The following is a 20,973-nucleotide window of genomic DNA, read 5'->3' as shown; positions in this document are numbered from 1 at the left end:
TCACCGTATTGCCTCACATCATCCACTACTTGCTTGTGCATATCCAATAGGTATGCTTGCACATGGCCTTGCACTTAGACAGGTTCATCACCATCGTCATCAGTAATGTCACTTTCTTGCTGGTACAATGTGCCATCCAAATCGTCGTCATCCTCATCCAAGTCATCATCATTGTTTGTAGTTGTAGGCAGAGGCTCAATATCCACAAGCAAATCGGAAAGTGGTACACCTGGTTCCTCAATTGTGCAATGCTATTGACTTGATCGGTGGAAGAGTCAGCTGATGTAGGTGCAGGTGTGAAAAGTGGTGGTGGTGGTGTTGCTGAAGTGTTCCTCAATGTTGGTTGGGATTGCAGTGCAGCTGTGTATCAGATTCTTTTGTTTTTGGACGACCAGCCTCAGGGCCTTCCTTGTTTTTCTGGCCTTTTGGGCGTCCACGATCCCCTTCGTTGGAATGCAAAAGAAAAAAAATAAAATAAAAGGAACGTCATTCAGGAAACGCGTCGTGCATGGTCCTTATGCGTTTCATGCGGCGCCGTTTCACCAACGCTGCAGGTCATTATTTCCTTTTCTCATTAGCCACAGCTTCGGAAGCTCGGCCTTATTTTACTATTCAGCGTTCTTATTCGTTGTTAGTATTCTTCTATCCTATTGACTGCCATGACCCCACCCACGCTATCTGTGCCATAACTTCCCAACCGCAACACGATAAATAATGGGGGCCTTTTCAGGTTCTGGCAACTGAGACATTACTGCAAACAAACAGTGTATTATTGCTGATTCATTTACTGGTGGCATTTGCACTACTTTTTGCACGCACCTAAAAAACGAGCCACACTAGTTGATAGTGCACCATCACTGATGCAAGGCAGATATGTCGCAAACTGCCGTACTTTGTAGCGGTGACAGTGGTGGAAAATCTTGGAAGCAAGTTGATGTAAATGTTGATGTCTGTGGCTTCCTTGTTTGTTGATGATTGCGCATGTTGTCATATTGTCGGAGCGGATCTCGATGACTTGCTGTTGCCACTGCTCGGCGTGTTGATCGATTGCATGCTGTACTGCTCGAAGCTCGCGCCAATTGATTGATTGGCTGCCTGCGATGGAGTCCCAGGTGCCGGAGGCCATGGCATAATGCTCGCTTGAATGTACTTCTTTGGCCGCGACGCCCCATCCGGAGACGCTGGCGTTGGTATAAATGACGACGTTTGGCTTTGGTTGAAGCATGGAGCGTCCGTTCCAGGCATGCAAGTTTTTTTACTCACCATCGGGCGTCTTGGCGTGTTGCTGCCGCGATCGTCGTGCTTTGGTTCCATTGTTGTTTTACCGGTAGACGTGTCCCTGCTGCAAGTCGCGCGACATGTTCCACATGTGATGGCGGGCTGGATAAACTGCTGCTGTTGTCGCTTGTAAGTAGCCAGAGATAGCTGCCAGCTTGCGCTTGGTGAGTTGTTGTTTTTGTAGTAGCTGATGCATGTCGCGGCGAATTCGAAGCATTTTGGGTTGCGGCAAGGACAACTCCATCTTGCGTGTATTGACTTGGAAACCCAAGAAGGTTTGCCAATGTTTCGGTTCCCAACAGCATTTGTTCTTGCTCAGACTGAAGCCCAACTGAGTCAGATGTGCCTTGAGCAACATTCCTTGTTGGCGAGCTTGTTCTTTGCTCGACGCCATCAGGCAGAGGTCGTCCAAGTAGAAAGTCAGCCGAAGGTTTGCTTGTTCCCAGTACGAGACATCATTTTTGTCCAGAGTATCGGCGCATGGGCAGCTCCACAGCATAGGCATTTAAAACGGTGAAACTGGTCCCGCCACATGAATGCCAGGTAACGACGGTCTTCTTGATGAAGAGGAAGATGTAGAGGCGTCCTTCAAATCCAACTTGACCAACTAATCGTTCGGCTGCACCATCGCTCGCACATCGGCGGACCCTCCATCTTGAAATGTTGGTACTGTATGTATTTGTTGATACCCGAACAGTCGAGCACGACGCGTACTTTGTCAGGTTGGTGAATTAGAAACAAATATGATTGATAGTGTATATCGGATGAAGCTTCCTTCTCGATCGCTTTCTTGAATAGAAATTCTTGAACAGCTTGATCCATCTTGGCTGCTTGCTGGCGGGACATGTTCAACCGATAGTCTTGAGTGCCGATTGACTTAGGTGATGTTTGGCAAAAGGGTATCTGGCCCGTACCGTTCTTGTGTGCCATGGTCCACGGGTCTGACCCCCCGCTGAATCCAAATGCTGGTTGGTATCGAGGCCAGGCGCGCCCCAACCGGTGACTTGTGTTCGATAGAGAGTAGCTGACTTGTAGCAAAAACGCGTGCTTTGTGCACCCAACGTGTTCGCAGGCTGAGCGACCAGTGCTTGACTCGTAGTTGGCGCCATTTGAGTAACTTCTTGGTGGAGGTGACGAAGGCGCTGGTGCCACCTCCCCAGCCAATTCCCTGGCCTCGTCTTACGTCCGCGTCCAAAGAAATTGTTACTGCGTTGGTTTCCGCGTCCACGTCTACAGGTGTTGCCACGGTTTGAAAACATAGACGTGGATTCTTGGCTTCGGCATGAAACCGTTCTCGGAATTCGGGCCCGAAAAGTTCCACAACCAACTCCGCACTGCTGTCAATCGTTTCACAGGCGGCGTCGTTCGATCCGTAGACGTTCTGCAGCATGGCTCTCGAGGATGATGCATTCTTAGACTTTGCGAACAAAAGCCTCCAAGATAGGGGAGCTGGCTTCTTGGACCAAGTCGGGTTCCGCTTCCATGAAATGGAGGAGGAAAATGAGGGGCCGCAGTCGAACGTAGATGTCTCGTTGAACGTTGGCGAGCAGTTTGTCTCGCTCGATTGCTTCGTTTGGGAAGCAGGAGCGCAACTCTGAATCAATTTCTTGGGTTTTGAGAATACCATGATAGGACTCGGAATTACGGTTCTTGATTTCTTTTAGGGTGCTTTTTTAAAGATAATTATTCAGGCGTGGAAAAATGCTTCTTGGACACTATCTGGAACGTCGAATCGATCGGAAGATCGACCAAACACCAATCGCGGCCGCGATCGAAACAGTTGCTATGTTGCATTTTGTATCAACCCATTGCTCGTATGCACCAAACGCTACTATAAATTTAAATAGTCAATTAGCCGCTATATCTCTTAGCAATTATGAACAACTATAGACTTACTGTATCAGACCAGGACAGATAAACAGACACAACAACGAATGCTAATTTCTGTCCATAATAATGACGCAAGCAAAGTGAAATTGGCCAATGGGGATCGCAAAAGTAAGAAATTCCTAGTCCGTAAAAGCGCAATTGAAACAAGTGCTTGGAATTAACAAGGGCCCCCTTGATATACTTGGGGTGTCTTGGGTGAAAAAGAAAAGAAACGAAAAGAAAGGAAAAGGAGGGAAAAGAAAGGAAAGGGAAAAGCGTAAACAGCGCCGCATGCGGCGCTGTCTGTTTGTTAAAATTTGCGCACGTCAGCTTGGCTAAAGGAGCATGAGTAGCTTAGCTTTGTATATATATAACAAGGTATCATCTGCCAAATAAAACCCTTGCTTACATTTGTAACGTTACGGAACAACTTGAATAGAAAACAGCTATAGCATACACCTTTGTTATATAATGAAGAGAAAGATTAATTAAACTACAGATTTTGTGGTGGACGTGGAAGTATATTATGTATTATTGTTGTTTGTGGGATAGCACTCGTATTCTTTCTTTTAGATGTTCTTGTCCGCTTTCTTGGCCAGTATTCAGGACGAGTGACATCCGGGCTATGATTGCTGCTGGTAATTGAAGACATGTAGCGAGTTGATGATGATACTGGAGATGCTGACGATGCTGATGTTCCAAGAGGCTCGATACTTGGAAGAGGTGGTATAGACAATGGATTTGGTAATGAATGTGGTGGTGAATTTGATGGCGCTAGCGTTGGAGGGGCTATGATGGGTGCAGGGAGCAAGCGACGCATTCGTGCGATTGGTGGTGCAGGTAAAAGACGACGAGGGGTGGTATTTCGAGCGACAAATATGTTGAGTTGTGGCTGGGCGATATGTAGCTGCTCTAGTTCTTGATTGTGAAAGGTGTTTGTAGCATTTATCGTTACTTGTAATGGGGCTGGTTGTTGTGCAGACAGTATGGACAATGATCTACCGGGAGACTGTAACTCGTCCCACACAGCTTCACATATACCATTGCCACGATCGATGCTTGGTATGTAATACGATTTGTGATCCAGCAACTGTTGTAAAACGCCTAGCGCTGCTCCTCAGATTTGTAGTATACATCAGGCGGTTTAACAGCGCTCACATGGTCGTTCCATTGAAATTCTAAGCTCTTCAGTTGATACGATTGCCATTACGACTCAAGCGACGCATTTCGTCTTGAAATAAAGTGAATTCGGCTGGTGTATGGACTAAAACTAGTGCACGTTCAATGCCTTGCTTTTTTGCTAGAAACGAATATTACCGCCCTTTTTCGTTAGTGGTCACACCAGCAAGAATTACTAGACGAACACTGATATAGACAAGCTTGGAATTTGTAATGGTCGATTCGGAACGAACTTGTGGAGTAGAACGCATATGCATTCGCTTTGCTACCTTACTAGGCAAGGCGACAATACCAAAAGTTTCGTTTTCGGATCGCATTAGCAACTGTCCGCGACATCAAGCGTATGTGTATCTAATCGTGGCATATGTAGTTTGTTGCGCAAAATCATTATAGTCTCTGTCAGCCATGGATCATAATGACCACGATGCTCGCGCTGATGTCTATTTTTTGCGCCGACCTACTACATTACCCGATCGATACTGGTGGAGTATTGGAAGAAATTCGACGTATATCATAATTGTATCAAGATATGTGTCAGCACCGTTTTCAGACTGAATGTAACGTAGGGTTACATCGGATGGAAGCGATAAATAGGGCGATTGCTGAGAGCCGGGGAGTATTTGAATTGCTGATGCTGATGTTGATGTTGCTGGTGGTACCGTTGAGGTATCAATATCGCGCTTTAGTGACTTGATAACGTCTTCCAGAGCTCTTATCGCCAACGACATTGTCGGTATAGAAGATCTCTGGCTGTTGGTGGGCATAGATACGGTAGGATTCGACCATTTCTTCAGAAGGAGATCGAAGGTGTGACAACTTTTTGGTAGGAACGAGTAACTGTAATCTGATCTGCTCGTATTCATTGCAAACGGTGTAGACAGCATAAAAGGTAGGCTCTCCACCAATTTTCGCCATGTGCTTAATTATTCAAAACGTATGGTCGCCCTTCAAATTACACCGTCTGAAATCATCATCTCTTTGTCAATCAAAGGTCGTAGTTGATCGATCAGAGCGGTGTAAATCAAGCGCAGGTATGTTGCCGAAGGTACATGTCCAGCATAGCCTAACGGATCGCCGAAAGAGGAAAATGGCGGGGTAGGTATCGGGAATGGGATGATCAACATATTGTGGACTTGAACGGCGCGCAAGTATAGTAGTCAACTACGTCACTTCAAGGCGACCATGGCGAAGATGATGCTGTTCTTGCAGTAGGTCGTGTAATCGCTCTGGCCCCAATGCGTTTTGAAAACACGGGCGCATAAGGTCGGCCAGCGACTTTGATACTCCTGACTTGTGTGTCAAATACGCTGGGAAGAGAGAGTTCTTCATGATATCTTCGCTATGCCCGACAAATGTTTTTTGCACCCGTCCTTAGTATTGCATCGGTACCGTCGAGATAAAATGTAAAGGCAACTGTGGTAGCAATAATTTTGTCAAGATTATATTGAGATAACAACTCTGCGTATATTGCTTATCATTACCTGTCAGTACCGACGATACGCCTTGCAGGATGAAACCATCGGAATGAAGAGATTTGTTGGTGCAGATAGGACAGTATACGAGCCTTTACAGGCAGATCGGAAACCCACACATATACACGCGGATAATACAGTGGTTCTGGTACCAATGGCTTTCCGTCGAGACTGTGAAATGGGTCATCTGGCTCAATTCAAAGCTTTTTTTTATGATAGATAGCAACTTTATTCTCGTTCAGGTCGCTGGTGATTTTTGAAAGATAACGCGATACAACGCCAGAGTCAGGAAGATCATCCGGGTCTGGATCGGTTTCATCTTCGTTTCCTGTACTGCTTGGAGACTGTTCGCTTGCTAAATCTTGAGAATGATTTGCTTGATCATTTGCTGCGGTTTCGATGGTGCCAGATTCAAGTTCATTCATCATATCACCAATATCGGATAAAGCTTGAGTTTCGCTCTAAAAATCCGCAAGCTTAATTATATGGAAAAGAATACCAATCCATATAAGAGACGAGATACCTCTATAGCACCCTCATGCGTGGCAGCAATGCTGGGGTTATTGTCGAGCAAGTCATCGCAATCAGCGCGATTGCTGGAGTTATTGTCACGAGGAGGGTCAGTGCGTCGTCTGAAAAAATTTATTTAAAGTTTGTTGAGCAGTAGTCGTAACAGTTGTAGTAGTAAGAGGTGTATTGCTCGTTCGCTGTGTGTTTCTCGTTTTCCCTCCTATAACTATCGGTTATCAATAAAAAGAGCAACAAGAAAGAGAAATGAGAAAAAAGAACGCGTTTGACATGAAACAGCAAACAGCCCAGGGCGTTTGTTATATTGTTCATGTTTTCACTGCCTCTCATTGGTTCCACTAAATCTGCTTCTCAATGGCTCCATTATTTTCGACATGGCTGTAGGACCCAATTGGCCATTGCAGGGATTTTTATTAAACTAGAGACACCCACACCATTGTAGGCCCGCCGTTCTTTTGGACCGCATCCAGCAATATCTGTGCCAAAATTGGACCGTATCCAGCAAAAATTGGACCGTATCCCGACCGTATCCAGCAAAAATTGGACCGTATCCCGACCGTATCCAGCAAAATTGGACCGTATCCAGCAAAATTGGACCGTATCCAGCAAAATTGGACCGTATCCCAGCAAAATTGGACCGTATCCCAAAATTGAAGGACCGTGTGTTGTGGCTGGATTGCTTGTTGCTGAGGTGTAGGACTATAGTGCATATGCGGCTGCACTTGGAATGCTGGATATAATTGCCGGCGGAGGCAGTTGCAGTTGTAGTGTAGATGTAGTAGGCGGTGGCGGTATGCTGACATGGGTGGACGTGCAAAGGAATACAAATCAGATTGGCTATAAACTTGTTGCTGTTGCATTGGTCGTGGAGCAAGCGGTTGGTAGACAAAATATCTAGATTGCAACCGTCTGGATGTAATACGTTGTATTGGTGATGGCTGTGTCGGTGCTGGCAGATTCAATTGAGGATCCCAAACTTGAGCAGTACGATCAGAGTTATCACGTATTTGGGATCGTGGGCAAGTTGTACGTTCCAAGCTGTTCCTTATCACCGCGTTCTGACTCCATTTACTGAATTATGTGCGCAGATACTGTGAGTACTTATAAAAAATATTGCGCCCGTCAGTTTATGTCGAGTTCTATAACTTGGCGAAAACGGTCCACCTCGTTGAGTTCGGTTGCTGACTGTTGTAGAATTGAGATATCTGTCGGCTGAACAAAGCTATGGTACGTACAGGTAGTATTGGATACCGGGTGCCTTGACGAGATGCTAAATATGCTGCTCTCACAGCTGCACTATCTCGTTTGTTGGCCTGTTCAATTGATGGTCTGTAACGCAGCATGCCATATGTATCCAAGCTTTCGTCGCTCGTCTTACAAATGTCAAACCTTTCTTCAGTCGAGGCCAACAGATCCGTGTTCTGCCAATCAAGCCAATGTTTTGGTAGCTGCAGTTCGCGTCGCAAGTATGAAAGCTGGATTTTGTTCTTCATCCAAATATCGTAATGTCCCTTGTATTGTTTGCCCGTGCGAATCAGCGTACCAACCTGCCACTTAAAAAAAGCTTGGTTTGTCTAGTAAATTGGTCACTTTTTTCATGCTATGAGATACACTTACATGCAAATTATGTTGTGTTCGATATTCGACAAGCAAATTAACTGCAAATCTCGGACTCGCATTGAAAGCTCCAAAATACCTCTTTAAATTCTGGTGCACACCGCCCTCAAGAGAGTTTGTTCCCCTTAAGCATTGACATATTGCCAAACCATTTCATCCCGTCGTCGAAACAAGTACAATGACGTTCCAGGTTGATCGCTCAAATATCCTTTGCCAATAAGCTGTAGCAAATTTCGTGCATCTTTCCAGGCCTGTTTGTCAAATAATGGCCGACCACTTGAGGCGCATTTTATAGGTCCAAACGTCATGAATAATCGTACACATCTTGTACGATTTTGAATGGTGGTGGGACAACGCGGCGAATTCGCTCCTTAATCCAAGATTTGCGACGCCAGCGAACTAAAATAACATGGTTTTGATATATTAAATTAAGCTTTGTCGCCCACAATAAAAGAGAATCATATAGATATATACCCAATTCAAATCTCTCTCCTTTTTCATGCAGAACCCGGGTAACAGCTGCAACATCTCCAGAATCCATCCACAAAATTGCGTCGGTTAATTTACGCTGGAATTCTATGCGTAACCCATGCTTCTTTGGTATTGAGATTCTCTTGAGCGCATGCCAAGCATCTTGGACGATTCTGGTGTGGATGGCATTATCTTGTTTCAAGCGTTGTGGTCGATACTTTTGTAAAATAGGGTCGAGGAGACGACTTCCATAAATCTTGGAGCTCTCATCGATAGCTAAAGTGTTTGGCGTTGGTACCGGCATATCATCGTCACTGTCGTCTTCCGAGTCAGTTTCATAAATATCTCATGCTTCTTGCGCGTCATTGTCGCTGCTATGATCAGTTTGACCAGCTTGCGATTCCGGATGATCCATGCTCTGCGATATGTTTAGTGTTTCCTCATTGTGCACGGTGGTGACAGGCTCAATAAGTTGATAGCAAGGACGCAGTGACAACAAACGCACTAATATACAGAACGGAGCAGCACCAAATGACGAAAGTGGCTGGCTATCACATAATTGCAACTTTGCCGCAGGAACCAAGACATTAGTAACTTCAACCAGTGCACGATTTTCCGTTATTGTCCGCTTATTAAAGACTCTGGAAAAAGCCAGGGTTAGCTTAATATTAGTAATATTATTTAACTTATCGTGTTATTCCTACTACGAATTGGAGCAAGCAAGGAATAAGTAAGGGAGAGAATATGTACATACCCACTTTGTCTAGCATCGCTGATTTTCCCGCGCGCCACCTCTACAGTACCATCGTCGCTAAGTACTGTTACATGTACACCAGCTCGTTAATTTATGATGTCGTTTCTAGGCGATGTCACTTGGAGATAAATTTGCCGACTACACCAGACATCCAAAGCTGTATAGTGTACTTGCTCGTCAGTAAGTCGACCTTCCCAGTTGCCTTGTTGTAAATCCTTGGATAGACGATATTGTAGGATTGTTGCACACATATCTGCCAGACTTGATCCAGTAACTGGTTTGCATTTGTACTCGTTTCATATTGTCAATAGGTCCACGACATTGGATGCTTGAAGGTTATTGAATTGTTGAGGAAAAGATTGTGAAAGCCGAGTGATATCATTTGCGATGTTACGCCCAACCTTGATGATATCTTTGCGATGAAGCAGCGTCCAGATAGCGTGTGGCAATAATAGTAACTTCTCCAGCTTTAATATTGATACTCGGTCGTCGTATGCAACTTGTATTACTGATACTAGATGCCATGTTGGTTTGTTTTGATGATATGTCCATTCTGCGTCAAGACCAACGACGATCGGTTGCTGTTCAGTGCCATTTTGCTCGAGTAGTGGTGTCCAAGCAGCTTCGATTTGCAACGGTGAGCTGTGAATTATTACTGGAATTGTTGATGGCAGCTGTAGCTGCGCCAGATGATAATATGGATCAGTGACTATACGTGGATGAACATCAGTACGAAGTGATTCGATTTGTGTTTCAAAATACTGTTTACCGGCCTCGACTTTGTCAGCAAAAAGAATTTCTGGGTGACGATGCCCATGGGCAGTAAGACTCTGTAGCATTGCTGATCGCAAAAATTAGTTTCGGTTACTGTAATGCAATCAGAAAATTATAAGAAAGGAAGTATAATATACCTTGTGTCCCTTGTTCTATGGGATCCATGGATGTAGTAGGCACAAAAGCTTGATACCGAATATCTCCGTATTCATTTGTCATTGATACCAACCCTTCAAAAATTTTGCGCGAATCCAGTTTGCAAAGATGCTTTGTCACCTATTATAAAAAACAAACAAAGTACTTGTCAGAATATATATACACAAAAAAGCAAATATATTAAACTCACCTTATGGCAGTGGTCAATGTTGATTCCGGTGGCTGGTAGAGAGCTGATGTGGTTGTAGTGGTCGTTTATATGCATTTCAACAAATTCATTGTACATTTTTGTGAGATACCTAGGACCAGGTGTCGAACTACCATATCCATCTCGATCGTCAAATGATGGGAAATCCTTGAACTTCCTCGATGCCGAGTGCACTGGTTTGTAAAACGAATTGATTGCCGATTGTCTGCTGGTTGATGGATTTTGTTGCTCGTAAGAATGCTCTTGTTGCTCTGGTCTTCCTTCCGCATACTGCCATTCAGTTTTGTCGTGTCGCAGGTGGTGTCTAGTGCTCAGTGCTTTTGCGAATGGACCGGGCCCCATTCCGTTACCAAAGCAGAGCCGCATATTTGTCATCAACTCCTTGGATACACCACTTTTATGTGAAAGAGTGGCCGGATATTCGAGCGCAAGTTGTATGGGTAGCGATTTTTCTATCAAGTTCTCGTCTGTGCCCATAATTGTGTTGGCGTCGCATCCGTCCTTTTTGCATTGATAACGATAGGATAGGATGTAAAAATAGTCGTCGTCGTCTGCGATGCGTCTGGCAAGTGGGTTTAATGGAAATCCATAATCTTCGAGTTTTTGCTTGCACTTGGGACACTTGAGCTCTTCTACCAAAAGGTGGACAAGCCAAACGAACACACGTGGCAGATATAAGTCGGTTTGGTTCAAAGTATTTCTTCTTGTAAATAGCGAAAAAGAGGGCTGGTGGCAAAACCCAAAAGGTCTTGCTTTCGTAGCAAGCTGGCACTCCTTTGCTTCTTCTTTCTCTGTCAATCTTATTGCGAACACTTGTCAGGTATGGCTCAAATACTTTAGGCGTTGCCAACGTTTCCTCATCGTGTCCCACCGACGGTGTCGTTAAATGGTTAAACTGATGAAAAATAAATGAGCCCAATTGAGAAAATGTCCCTCAATAAGTCAGAGTAGATCAGTGGAAACATACTTTACTGTGTGTAGATAGACGTTAAAAAGTACTTTTCGACAGTGTCGTGTCAAAGTGGTTGTTGCAGCAGTAACCCGAGTATTCATCCTGCAGCTATATATATACTGCGGAACGCACTCAAGCTTTGTGTAATGCTGGATGTTATTCTCTATTCCTGATTGGACAAACGTTATTTTGCCTTTGTTATTGGCGTAAATAGCAATGGCGCACTTTATTTTTACAAGCAATTGGACACTTTTTCTATACCGCACTTTATTCTGTGAGTTTTACTGGCTAGATCACTACAGGTACGGCTGACCGCCCAATTGCTGGATACGGTCCTTCAATTGTGAATACCGTCCATTAGATACGGATATGGTCCATTTTCTACTACCAACCTTTTTTTTTCCGCTTGAAGTTTCCAAATGACACCAACAATAACAAAGGAGCAAGCTCTTTGTATGCTCTTCTACGTAGAATTCAACCCTACCAACGTGGAAAAACTCAAAGACAGAATCAAGAACATGGCTGATATCGATATATGTTACGAGACTGACCCATTACGCCCATTTCTTTTACCGCTCGTCAAAATGTACTCAGAACCTTACCGCTACAAAAAATATACTGAAACTTCTGAAACACTTGAAAAAATACACCACGTAGACATGCAACGAAAGCAAGAAATCCATCTTAGTAAGTTTGTATGGATATGTATTTGATTTAGTTTCTAATTTATTTGTATTTGTTTATAGGCTCTGATCGCCAAATTGTGCGATTTATAAACGAAGTATATCTAACAACAGATCCGCTGAACGACAGAGTATATACCAAAAAGCTAGTTTCAAACAAGGACATCTTATCTCACGTATGGCCTTAGACAACGAAATTTGATGATAAATCGGCGTTGGGATTTTCATAGTGGTGTCATTTGAAGAATGTTGCCTTCACAACTGTGGAATATCAACGCAAAGCATTGAAAACAGTCAGCAGCAAAGTACGCCAGCGAACATTGTGGGTCTTGAACGATGAATTTACAGGTAAGATGAAAAGCATTTTTATACGAATATATTCAATATCTTTTCTTTTAGACAATGTTGCTGAATCTATTGCCGAGCTCCTACCGAAACACCAAGCATATATCCACAACCTTAAATCAAACGGATTTACTGTTGTGGGATATGCAAGGAAATCGCCTGGAACGGAGGACATTGCTACGAGACTACAATTGTTACAAAAAATGGTCGGCAGATTATTTAAAGTTTCGCTTACCGACAAAGCGTTTGTATCGTATTCAACCAAAGCAGCCGATTCAATAAGCTCAAGGGACTCCCACACGGAAAAAAAAACATATATTGCAAATGCACAACGTTGAAGGAAATACGCAAGGTAATATTGAAATAATACTGTTTAGGATTATGTAGATAATAACACTGTATTATGCCTAATTTTGAACTAGATCTGATCGACTTTATACGCGGAACCGACACTATTTGCTTAGTATTTATTGACTACGCCGGCTTTTCTATCAACCCATCCGATATCCTCGCATTCATCAAGTAAGTTTGAAAACTGACACGATGCTTATTGATGATGCTTACTAATGATACTTATACTTATATAGAGAGCACGCAAGCATCAAGAAAATTGTGATCGACCTTCTGCCAAATCCTGTCAAGTGCTATGATCGATCTGATGTGATTGAAAACCCTGATATTCTAAAAGATTTTGATTGTCGAAAAGCTTGCAATAAGCGATCTACTGATGTTTAAATTCCGTTTGTCTTAACTCTTGAAGAATCTTTGCTTTGGATTGGGGATCCTTCTTACCCACAAACCCCATTAAATACCCATTTCCTTTATAAAAAAAACAGTAACCTTTTATCTCTTCCTCCCATTGTATCTTATCTTTGGCGATATACTAATAGTTTTAGTTTCTTTTTATTTTTATAGATAGTAAGGATTTTATGGGTAATAAAGATTTTATAGTTCGTAAGATTATTTTCTAAAATTAAAACTATTTTATTTAAATTTTGTTTAATATAAAAATAATAACAATGGATATTAATAAATTGATTACCGATGAAGTAAATTCTATACTTGTAATGCATTGGGCTTTTTTAAATTATAATTGGTCCATCATTAATAATAAGTATAAACATAGAACAGAAATAAAACATATCAAGTACATTGATATTATTAAAAGCAATTATTAGAAAAATTAGGATATATTGCAGTCTTTTTCTTTTGGTTGTATTATATACTAATAAAGAATATCCTGCTCCTTATTTTGAAGTAGAAAAAGGTTTATTTTTATTATACCATTTAGTATCTAGTATTTCAGGAAAAGATGATATTGATAAATTTATTCCTCAAAGTTCCTTTTTTAATTTTTATAAAAAATTTTGGATGGATGAAGAAAATTATAAAAGAATAAATAAAATAGTATGATGCATTGGATAACATGTTTTCAAATATAAAATTAAGAACTTTATCTGCCCATAAATATAATTCAGAATTGTTTAAACATATAACATTGATTATCGATAGTCATAATTCTAGAATAAATTATACCGACACAGAAATTAAATGTAGCAGATTATATAGTTATAAATTTAAGAAAAATAGATTAAGAACTCAATTTGTTAGTGATATGAATGATATGATTATTTATACTTTTAGAAGTGATTATTGTTCAGATAGCTCTGATGGTAGTATATTCTTGAATATGAAATTATATAGAAAACTTAATAATAAAGATACTGTTGCAGTTAATAGTGGTTATACTTTATTTCTAAAACAGTTTGTAGATTTATCAGTAACTAAAGGTTATAATTTTACTGATGATAATTTTGTGTATCCTATTAGAAAAAATCCTAGTAAAAGCTTATCAATTACAGAGACCATTTTAACAAAACATTTGGAATTTTCAGAAGTAAAATTGAAAACCAATTTTCAGCAATAGGTAATAAATTTCATAGATTTAAAAAGGATATATATCAAAGGAACTCTCAGATTTATTTAAAACTCCGAAGTATTAAAATAAATTTAAGCTCAATTATTTTTTTAGATAAAAATTGAATTTTATATATATAAAAAAATAATATTTTAAATATCTTAAAATTCTTAGCATGTTTATTGAACCTTATAAAAATTTAAAAAATATATTTCACAATGAACAAGAAGCATTATTATATCTAATTGAAAATAATTATATTAATCGATATTTAAAATATGAAAAATGTAATCATGATATGAAATTAAATTTAAATAAAAAGCTATATGTTTGTAAATTTTATAAATATAGAAAAGCCATTTCACCATTAAGGGATACTATATTTAATAAATTAATATTGCCAATTAATATACAATTACATATACTTTATTATTTTTTAGGTAAAGTTCCATGTTCATTTACTTCTTCAATATTAGGTATTACTAAAAATACTGTCTCATCATATAATACGTTATTTAGAAATCATATTAAAAATAAACAACTTTTAAGTAATAGAAATAAGATTGGTGGAAGAAATAAAATTGTTGAAATAGATGAGACCAAAATTGCAAAAAGAAAGTATAATAAAGGTAAAAGAGTTGAAGGGGCATGGATTATTGGAGGTATTGAGAGAAGTTTATTAAAAAATAAAGTTAAATATGAAAACAAAAGATTATTTTTAGTACCAATTAAAAAAAGAAATATAGATGGTATTGATAATATCATAAAGAAATATGTTAAAAAAGGTACTACTATTTATACAGATCAATGGAAGGGATATAATAATCTAAAAAATAATGGATATAAACATCAAACTATAAATCATAAGAAGTATTTTAAAGATCCTATTACTAAAGTTCATACTAATACAATAGAAGGTACTTGGAATGGATTAAAGTAAAGCATTATTGCTAGAAATAGGAATAAAAAAGGTATACTTTTATTTCTAAAGGAGTACCAATAGAGAAGAAAGAATAGAGAGTATAATTTATGGAAACAATTTTTAAAAGACTGAATGAAGATATTATATATATAAATGTATTTTCAAAATGCATTCTAAAATTAAAAATATTAAAATTGAAAAATATATTAATAAGAAAATAAAATATGGATATTTATAGTCTAATGATTAATATTAAGTTTAAGAGTAATATTAAAAGAGGTATTATAATAAAAGATCTGAAAAAATATAATATTGAGGAATATAAAATAAAGCAAAAAGATGGAAATTTTAATATATATATGAAAAAAGCAGGGTCTAAAAAAAGATTACAAAAAGTATATGAATTTACAACATATAATAAAAATAAATGTAATAAAAGAAGAATAGAAGATCATGATAAAATTGTAAGTAATATAAAAAAGTTAAAAATATAATCTTATTTAAAAATTATTTCTTAAAATAAAATAAATAAAAACCTGAGACCTCTATTAATAACTACTCATTTAAAAATAACAAATTAGTTGTGATAATGGATAATGTAAAATTCTATAATTTAGAATTTAAGGTTGCTTGTTTATTAAAAAATATACAGAAATAGGGGACATCCAACTCCAATTAGATATTAGATAGTACTATTGGCTGTAAGAAATCTATTAGCTGTAAGAAATCTATTGGCTGTAAAAATCCAAATTGTACAAAAAATTGAATTTTGTGTATATATAAAAATAATTGGTATGGTAAATCGAAATAAACAAAGACAAATAAGTCGTTTGAGAATGGATTATATTCAAAAAGATTGAACAAAGTACAATATCAGCTATAGAAACTATCTTCTTCTATATCTAACTTTCAAACATTGTTTGAGAACTCGGTCTTAACAGAGAAACAGATCTGAAGGTGGAAAGCTTATCAACTTCTTTGTCAGCAAGGACTCTACTGGTGCTTTGCTGTAAGAACGAATAAAAAACTTTTATGATGGTTTGAGATATGTTCTTGGACGGTTGTTTCATACTTGGTTTCTTTACTGAGTTATATGAAGGATTCACATTTCAATCCAGCTAGGTGCATGTGCGCAACCGTGTCCCTTATTGGATCCCGATGCGGTAAAGAGAAATATTCTATCAAGACATCTGTCTGTACCGGATCTTAGTTTACCACATCATCCCCTTCCAGGTTGCACTCAGGGGCTGCTTTTGCCTGGTATATTGTATTATGAGAGATATTTGTAATTGTGGTATTAGGTAGGATATATTCAGTAGGTGTAATACCTATATAAATTTACTTATTTTTGTACCCGAACAGATTTGCGCTTGACAAAACGTGTCTTTTCACCACTGTGGTTTCTTTTAAGAGACTATGTGGTTTTGCTGTTATTTTTGTGTTGGATTTGTTTTTGTGCCTGTTTTTGCTTGGGTTGTTCTCCAAGCCGTTTCCAATAATTGTTTATTGTGGCACGTTGGGTGAATGCTTCATTAGATTCCCAAGTATCTTCATCTGGTTTGTAACCCTTCCAGCATACTTTATACTCATATGTGCCGGGTGCCGTCTCTCTATGAGCCACTATAGACTCTACCTCAAATAGTTCATCACAAGGTATAATTTCATCTTGAGAAATTAATTTTAGCTGTGATGGTGCATATTCGCGTGCCATCACCTCGTTTTGTTCATTCTTAATTATGTATGCGCCACAGAAGTCTTATGACGATCATCAGGATGTATCTGAAATCGATGAAATGCATTTTTCAAATCGAGCGTTGTAAATACAGTTGCTCCTTTCATTTTATGAAATATATCTCGGATGAGAGGTAGAGGATAACGATCATCCGGTAGTAGCTTATTGATATGCCTTGGATCTAAGCAAGGTCGCTTGCCAGTGTATTTGCCATTGGCATCCTTTTTTGGAAACAAAGTTGCTGGCTTTGTTTTTCTTTCTCTTCTTGTTGTAATCCTCACTTTCTTCGGAGTCCTAGTCAGAACCAGTTGCAGGTTCACCCTCGGCAAGAGTCAAGACTGCTTGTATAACGGCGTCCAATGTGCTGGGAAACTGTAAGCCAAAATGGTTTGCACCAACGTTCCACACACGCTGGCAGTACTTCTTATTCAAAGAAGATAGGAAACCATATCCTAACTCTTCGTTGTCAGGTATTCCAGATGAGCAAGCGAGTTCCAAGTATCGATTTGTGTATTCTCGTAACGCCTCATTGCTGTTTTGGGTTAATGTGCGCATCTTGTAGCGTTGGTAGTAAACTTGGTACGGAGAAGAAAACGCACGACAAAACTCTTCTCGAAACTTGGTCCAATTCATGTCATGCCGTTGCATGGTTTTGACTAACCAAGCACGTCTTGTGGCATCACAAGTCAAAGGCATCAACCTTTTCTAATGCTTTTCGACGTTGATCGAATGTGCTTCTAACACATAAGCAAAGTCATCCAAGAACTACTCAGGCGAGTCATAAGACTTCCCTTTAGCAAACTTGGTGTGTCCTCGGAGGTTGAACACGGGTAAGTTCTTAGGAACCAAATGTGCTACTTTGGCATCATCTAGCGTCTTGTCCGAAAGAGCTTTCATTGTGTTTAGCCTTTCTTTCCAGTTTTCATAGTCGCTTTTAGCGGCTAAGAAAACTTGTTGGTCAGGGCAAGTAACCAGGCTCTGCAGGTATGCCTCTTTAAGATGAACTTGCTGTTCCAAGTAGGTACAGACTACTTTTGGGTCAGCGTCTGGACCCAGTTGGTCAGGCTTGATAAGGTCAACACTGTCCTGTTGGTCAGGTGTCCAAGGGTTACTGCTTGGGTTTTCCTCAAGCTGTTCGTGGTGTTGAACTTGGTCAACATCCATAGCGACAGAAGACTGAGCTTTCGTATAGGGGATAATGGGACCTGAATGATTCCCAGTGTTTAGTTGGAAAGTAGTAGTGTCTATAGTGATGATTGCGGTTCTGTAATTCAAACGAAAAAATGTGGTAAATCGAAATAAACAAAGACAAATAAGTCGTTTGAGAATGGATTATATTCAAAAAGATTGAACAAAGTACAATATCAGCTATAGAAACTATCTTCTTCTATATCTAACTTTCAAACATTGTTTGAGAACTCGGTCTTAACAGAGAAACAGATCTGAAGGTGGAAAGCTTATCAACTTCTTTGTCAGCAAGGACTCTACTGGTGCTTTGCTGTAAGAACGAATAAAAAACTTTTATGATGGTTTGAGATGTATTCTTGGACGGTTGTTTCATACTTGGTTTCTTTACTGAGTTATATGAAGGATTCACATTTCAATCCAGCTAGGTGCATGTGCGCAACTGTGTCCCTTATTGGATCCCGGTGCGGTAAAGAGAAATATTCTATTAAGACATCTGTCTGTACTGGATCTTAGTTTACCACAATTGGTAAGAAAGGAATGCCAGGTATGACTTCACATTATATTATATACTAGTTGAAGAAAATATTGTAAATAGTAGAGTATGCAATTTTATAATATACCAAGATTATGCTTATTGATATATTCCTTCAATAAATCCTTTTAATTAAATTTATCAATTGATAACCAACTGTTATCATCAGTAGGGATCCGTATCAGAACCGTAGAACCGGAACCGAACCGAACCGAAACCGAGAAAATATGGTTCGGTTCCTATACCAAGAACCGAACCGGAACCGAACCGGTTTTGTATACGTAGAACCGAAGAACCGAGAGGCAGAAGATTGCATTTGGCGATTTTGGTAATTAGTATAAGTAGGCTATAATGGAAGTTACGAACAATGTTACTCCTTATTAAAGACCAAGAAGTAGTGTATTTGCAAGCCATACTTTATTCAAAAACTTAACAAAACCTGCAAAAGCAGAAGGGAGGGAAAAATAGTAAAGAAGAGAAGAACAAAAAAGAAACACTTCTTTCTAGAGGATGATGAAGTATTACACACGTAAGTTTGACGTTGGATTGGTGCAAGATGGTGCATCAAGTATATACAGAGAAAAAGAGAAAGAAGCAGTAATTCTGAATGGGCATATCTCCACTAAAGCTATACCTCAAGCACACCCGATAACCTTTTCCTTCCCTTGTTCACTTACCCAGCGTTTTTTTAAGCAGCAGTAACGGCGGTCTACTCCTTTATAAATCTTGAGCACATGCTTTTTTAAGAAAACAGTTACCTTCATTTCGTTTTTCAATAAATCCGTGGATTGTGCCGTTTTGTTTCTTTGTTTTTTATTCATCGTGAAGAGAGTAGGAGCCATTTACAAGTGTGCGTCGAAGCTGTTGATTTGCTAAGGCGAATGGTAATGAGAAAAAAAAGGATCTTTGGTTGTTGTTTTTTTCCTCCCTGCTGCTGCTAACAAACCCCACACTTTCCACCTACCTCTGCCACCAGCCTCCAATTTGTTTCAAACTCAACCCGGGTAAAGTGAAATGAGGGGAAACGCTCAGGCCCTGTTCCCATAGCAGCAAAATAGGCTTATGCGCACAGTGAGTCTCTGACGCACCCTTGCCATTTCCTATACATTAGCCTACAAGCTTTTTGTTACGAGTGAACCTGCCATACTACTATATCTTGACATTGGCTTTGTACTGCTTAACTTCTATTATGTCTTGACTTGAATTGAAAATCTTAGATACTCAAATATTCTGCTCTGCTACAACACTTTATATATTATCTACTTCAACTTTTATTATGTTTTAGTTGACTATTATTATGTCTAGGTTGTCTATTATTTATGTTTAGATTGATTATTATTCTTGTCCAGAATGATTTTTATTCATGCACAGATTGGTTTTTATCTTGTCCAGATTGATTTTACTCATGTCCAGATCGATTTATATTCATGTCCAGGTCGATTTATATTCATGTCCAGATCGTTTTATACTCATGTCCAGCTCGATCTTTATTCATGTCTAGCTCGATTTTCATTCATGTCCAGCTCGATTTTCATTCATGTCCAGATCAATTTTCATTCATGTCCAGCTAGATTTTCATTCATGTCCACTCAGATTAATATTCATGTCTACTCTGCCTAAGATTTAATCCCTTCTGCCTAAATAAAAGTTCAAACGTCTGCTAGGAGATGAAAAATCCTGTATATATTTGTTTTCCATATAGGAGTCCCTTGAGCTTATTGAATCGGCTGCTTTAGTTGAGTATGATACAAAGGCCACTAGTTGTTAAAGATAGTACTCAGTTGAGTTAATAAAATTATGATAATTTTATCATCTAAAAATAATGAAAAAACTATAATTTAAAAAAGTAACCATTATTATAAAATAATAATAAATATTAATGAGGAAGTTTGCAAAAACTCCTGGAATTAAGTATTTATATTAATTTTATTAAAAGATCATAATAGAAGAAGAAATAAAAAATAGTTTTTATATTTATTTAGTAAAATGATATAAAAGTAATTATTTCTATTTTGTCATTTTATTATTAATTTAATCTAATTCAGAAAAAAAAAACAATTCTTTTTTTTTCTTTTTCCGTCTAGTTAAGAAGAAAAAATGACATACTTGGGGCATATTATAATTGAAATATCAATTATATAGATAATAGCCCCGTTTATTATTTTGGATAACTGATTTATTTAATTTATGAGTTTAGTAATTATTTTCCAAAGATCTATTTCACCTGCATTAAGAATTAAAAAGTTTTTTTATTTTTCTTTTCTTAATTCTTTTGATATCATTTTTATTCCTTTCTATTATTTTTATTATATTTTTGTTTTTTTTTTCTCTTTTTCTTAGGATATGATTAGGATTATATTTTATGCATACAAATTTCTTTTTATCACCATTTTCT

General features: G+C 38.8%; 6 protein-coding genes across 6 annotated transcripts; 2 read left to right on the top strand and 4 right to left on the bottom strand.

Moving 5' to 3' along the window:
- Positions 1-74: 74 nt before the first annotated feature.
- BDB00DRAFT_943162 (uncharacterized protein) lies at positions 75-1,202 on the bottom strand (the record flags this gene model as incomplete). Its single annotated transcript, XM_053129427.1, has 2 exons — positions 893-1,202; positions 75-251 (listed from the first exon to the last, which is right to left on the bottom strand). The coding sequence occupies exons 1-2, from the start codon at positions 1,124-1,126 to the stop codon at positions 75-77; spliced, it is 411 nt and encodes a 136-aa protein (XP_052973361.1). The 5' UTR covers positions 1,127-1,202.
- A 953-nt stretch (positions 1,203-2,155) lies between these two features.
- BDB00DRAFT_878929 (uncharacterized protein) lies at positions 2,156-2,905 on the bottom strand (the record flags this gene model as incomplete). Its single annotated transcript, XM_053127799.1, has 1 exon — positions 2,156-2,905. The coding sequence occupies one exon, from the start codon at positions 2,903-2,905 to the stop codon at positions 2,156-2,158; it is 750 nt and encodes a 249-aa protein (XP_052973360.1).
- Positions 2,906-3,640: 735 nt separating this feature from the next.
- On the bottom strand, positions 3,641-5,054 carry BDB00DRAFT_878928 (uncharacterized protein; the record flags this gene model as incomplete). The annotated part of the gene is made up of 3 exons (XM_053127798.1): positions 3,641-4,257; positions 4,358-4,447; positions 4,796-5,054. The coding sequence occupies 3 exons, from the start codon at positions 5,052-5,054 to the stop codon at positions 3,641-3,643; spliced, it is 966 nt and encodes a 321-aa protein (XP_052973359.1).
- Positions 5,055-11,677: 6,623 nt separating this feature from the next.
- On the top strand, positions 11,678-12,129 carry BDB00DRAFT_775094 (uncharacterized protein; the record flags this gene model as incomplete). The annotated part of the gene is made up of 2 exons (XM_053120195.1): positions 11,678-11,945; positions 12,005-12,129. The coding sequence occupies 2 exons, from the start codon at positions 11,678-11,680 to the stop codon at positions 12,127-12,129; spliced, it is 393 nt and encodes a 130-aa protein (XP_052973358.1).
- Positions 12,130-12,294: 165 nt separating this feature from the next.
- On the top strand, positions 12,295-12,812 carry BDB00DRAFT_775101 (uncharacterized protein; the record flags this gene model as incomplete). Its single annotated transcript, XM_053120196.1, has 2 exons — positions 12,295-12,619; positions 12,709-12,812. The coding sequence occupies 2 exons, from the start codon at positions 12,295-12,297 to the stop codon at positions 12,810-12,812; spliced, it is 429 nt and encodes a 142-aa protein (XP_052973357.1).
- A 4,316-nt stretch (positions 12,813-17,128) lies between these two features.
- On the bottom strand, positions 17,129-18,266 carry BDB00DRAFT_856054 (uncharacterized protein; the record flags this gene model as incomplete). Its single annotated transcript, XM_053125768.1, is given in 5 exon segments — positions 17,129-17,413; positions 17,435-17,563; positions 17,579-17,623; positions 17,687-18,102; positions 18,257-18,266. 5 exon segments carry the CDS (start codon positions 18,264-18,266, stop codon positions 17,153-17,155), a joined length of 861 nt encoding a protein of 286 aa, XP_052973356.1. The 3' UTR covers positions 17,129-17,152.
- Between the last annotated feature and the right edge of the window lie 2,707 nt (positions 18,267-20,973).

This window comes from Zychaea mexicana (assembly GCF_025766255.1).
Source record: "Zychaea mexicana strain RSA 1403 chromosome Unknown BDB00scaffold_153, whole genome shotgun sequence".
NCBI classification, from domain to species: Eukaryota; Fungi; Mucoromycota; class Mucoromycetes; order Mucorales; family Lichtheimiaceae; genus Zychaea; species Zychaea mexicana.
Note: the sequence above shows the minus strand (reverse complement) of the source record. Positions and strands in the feature narration are given on the sequence as shown.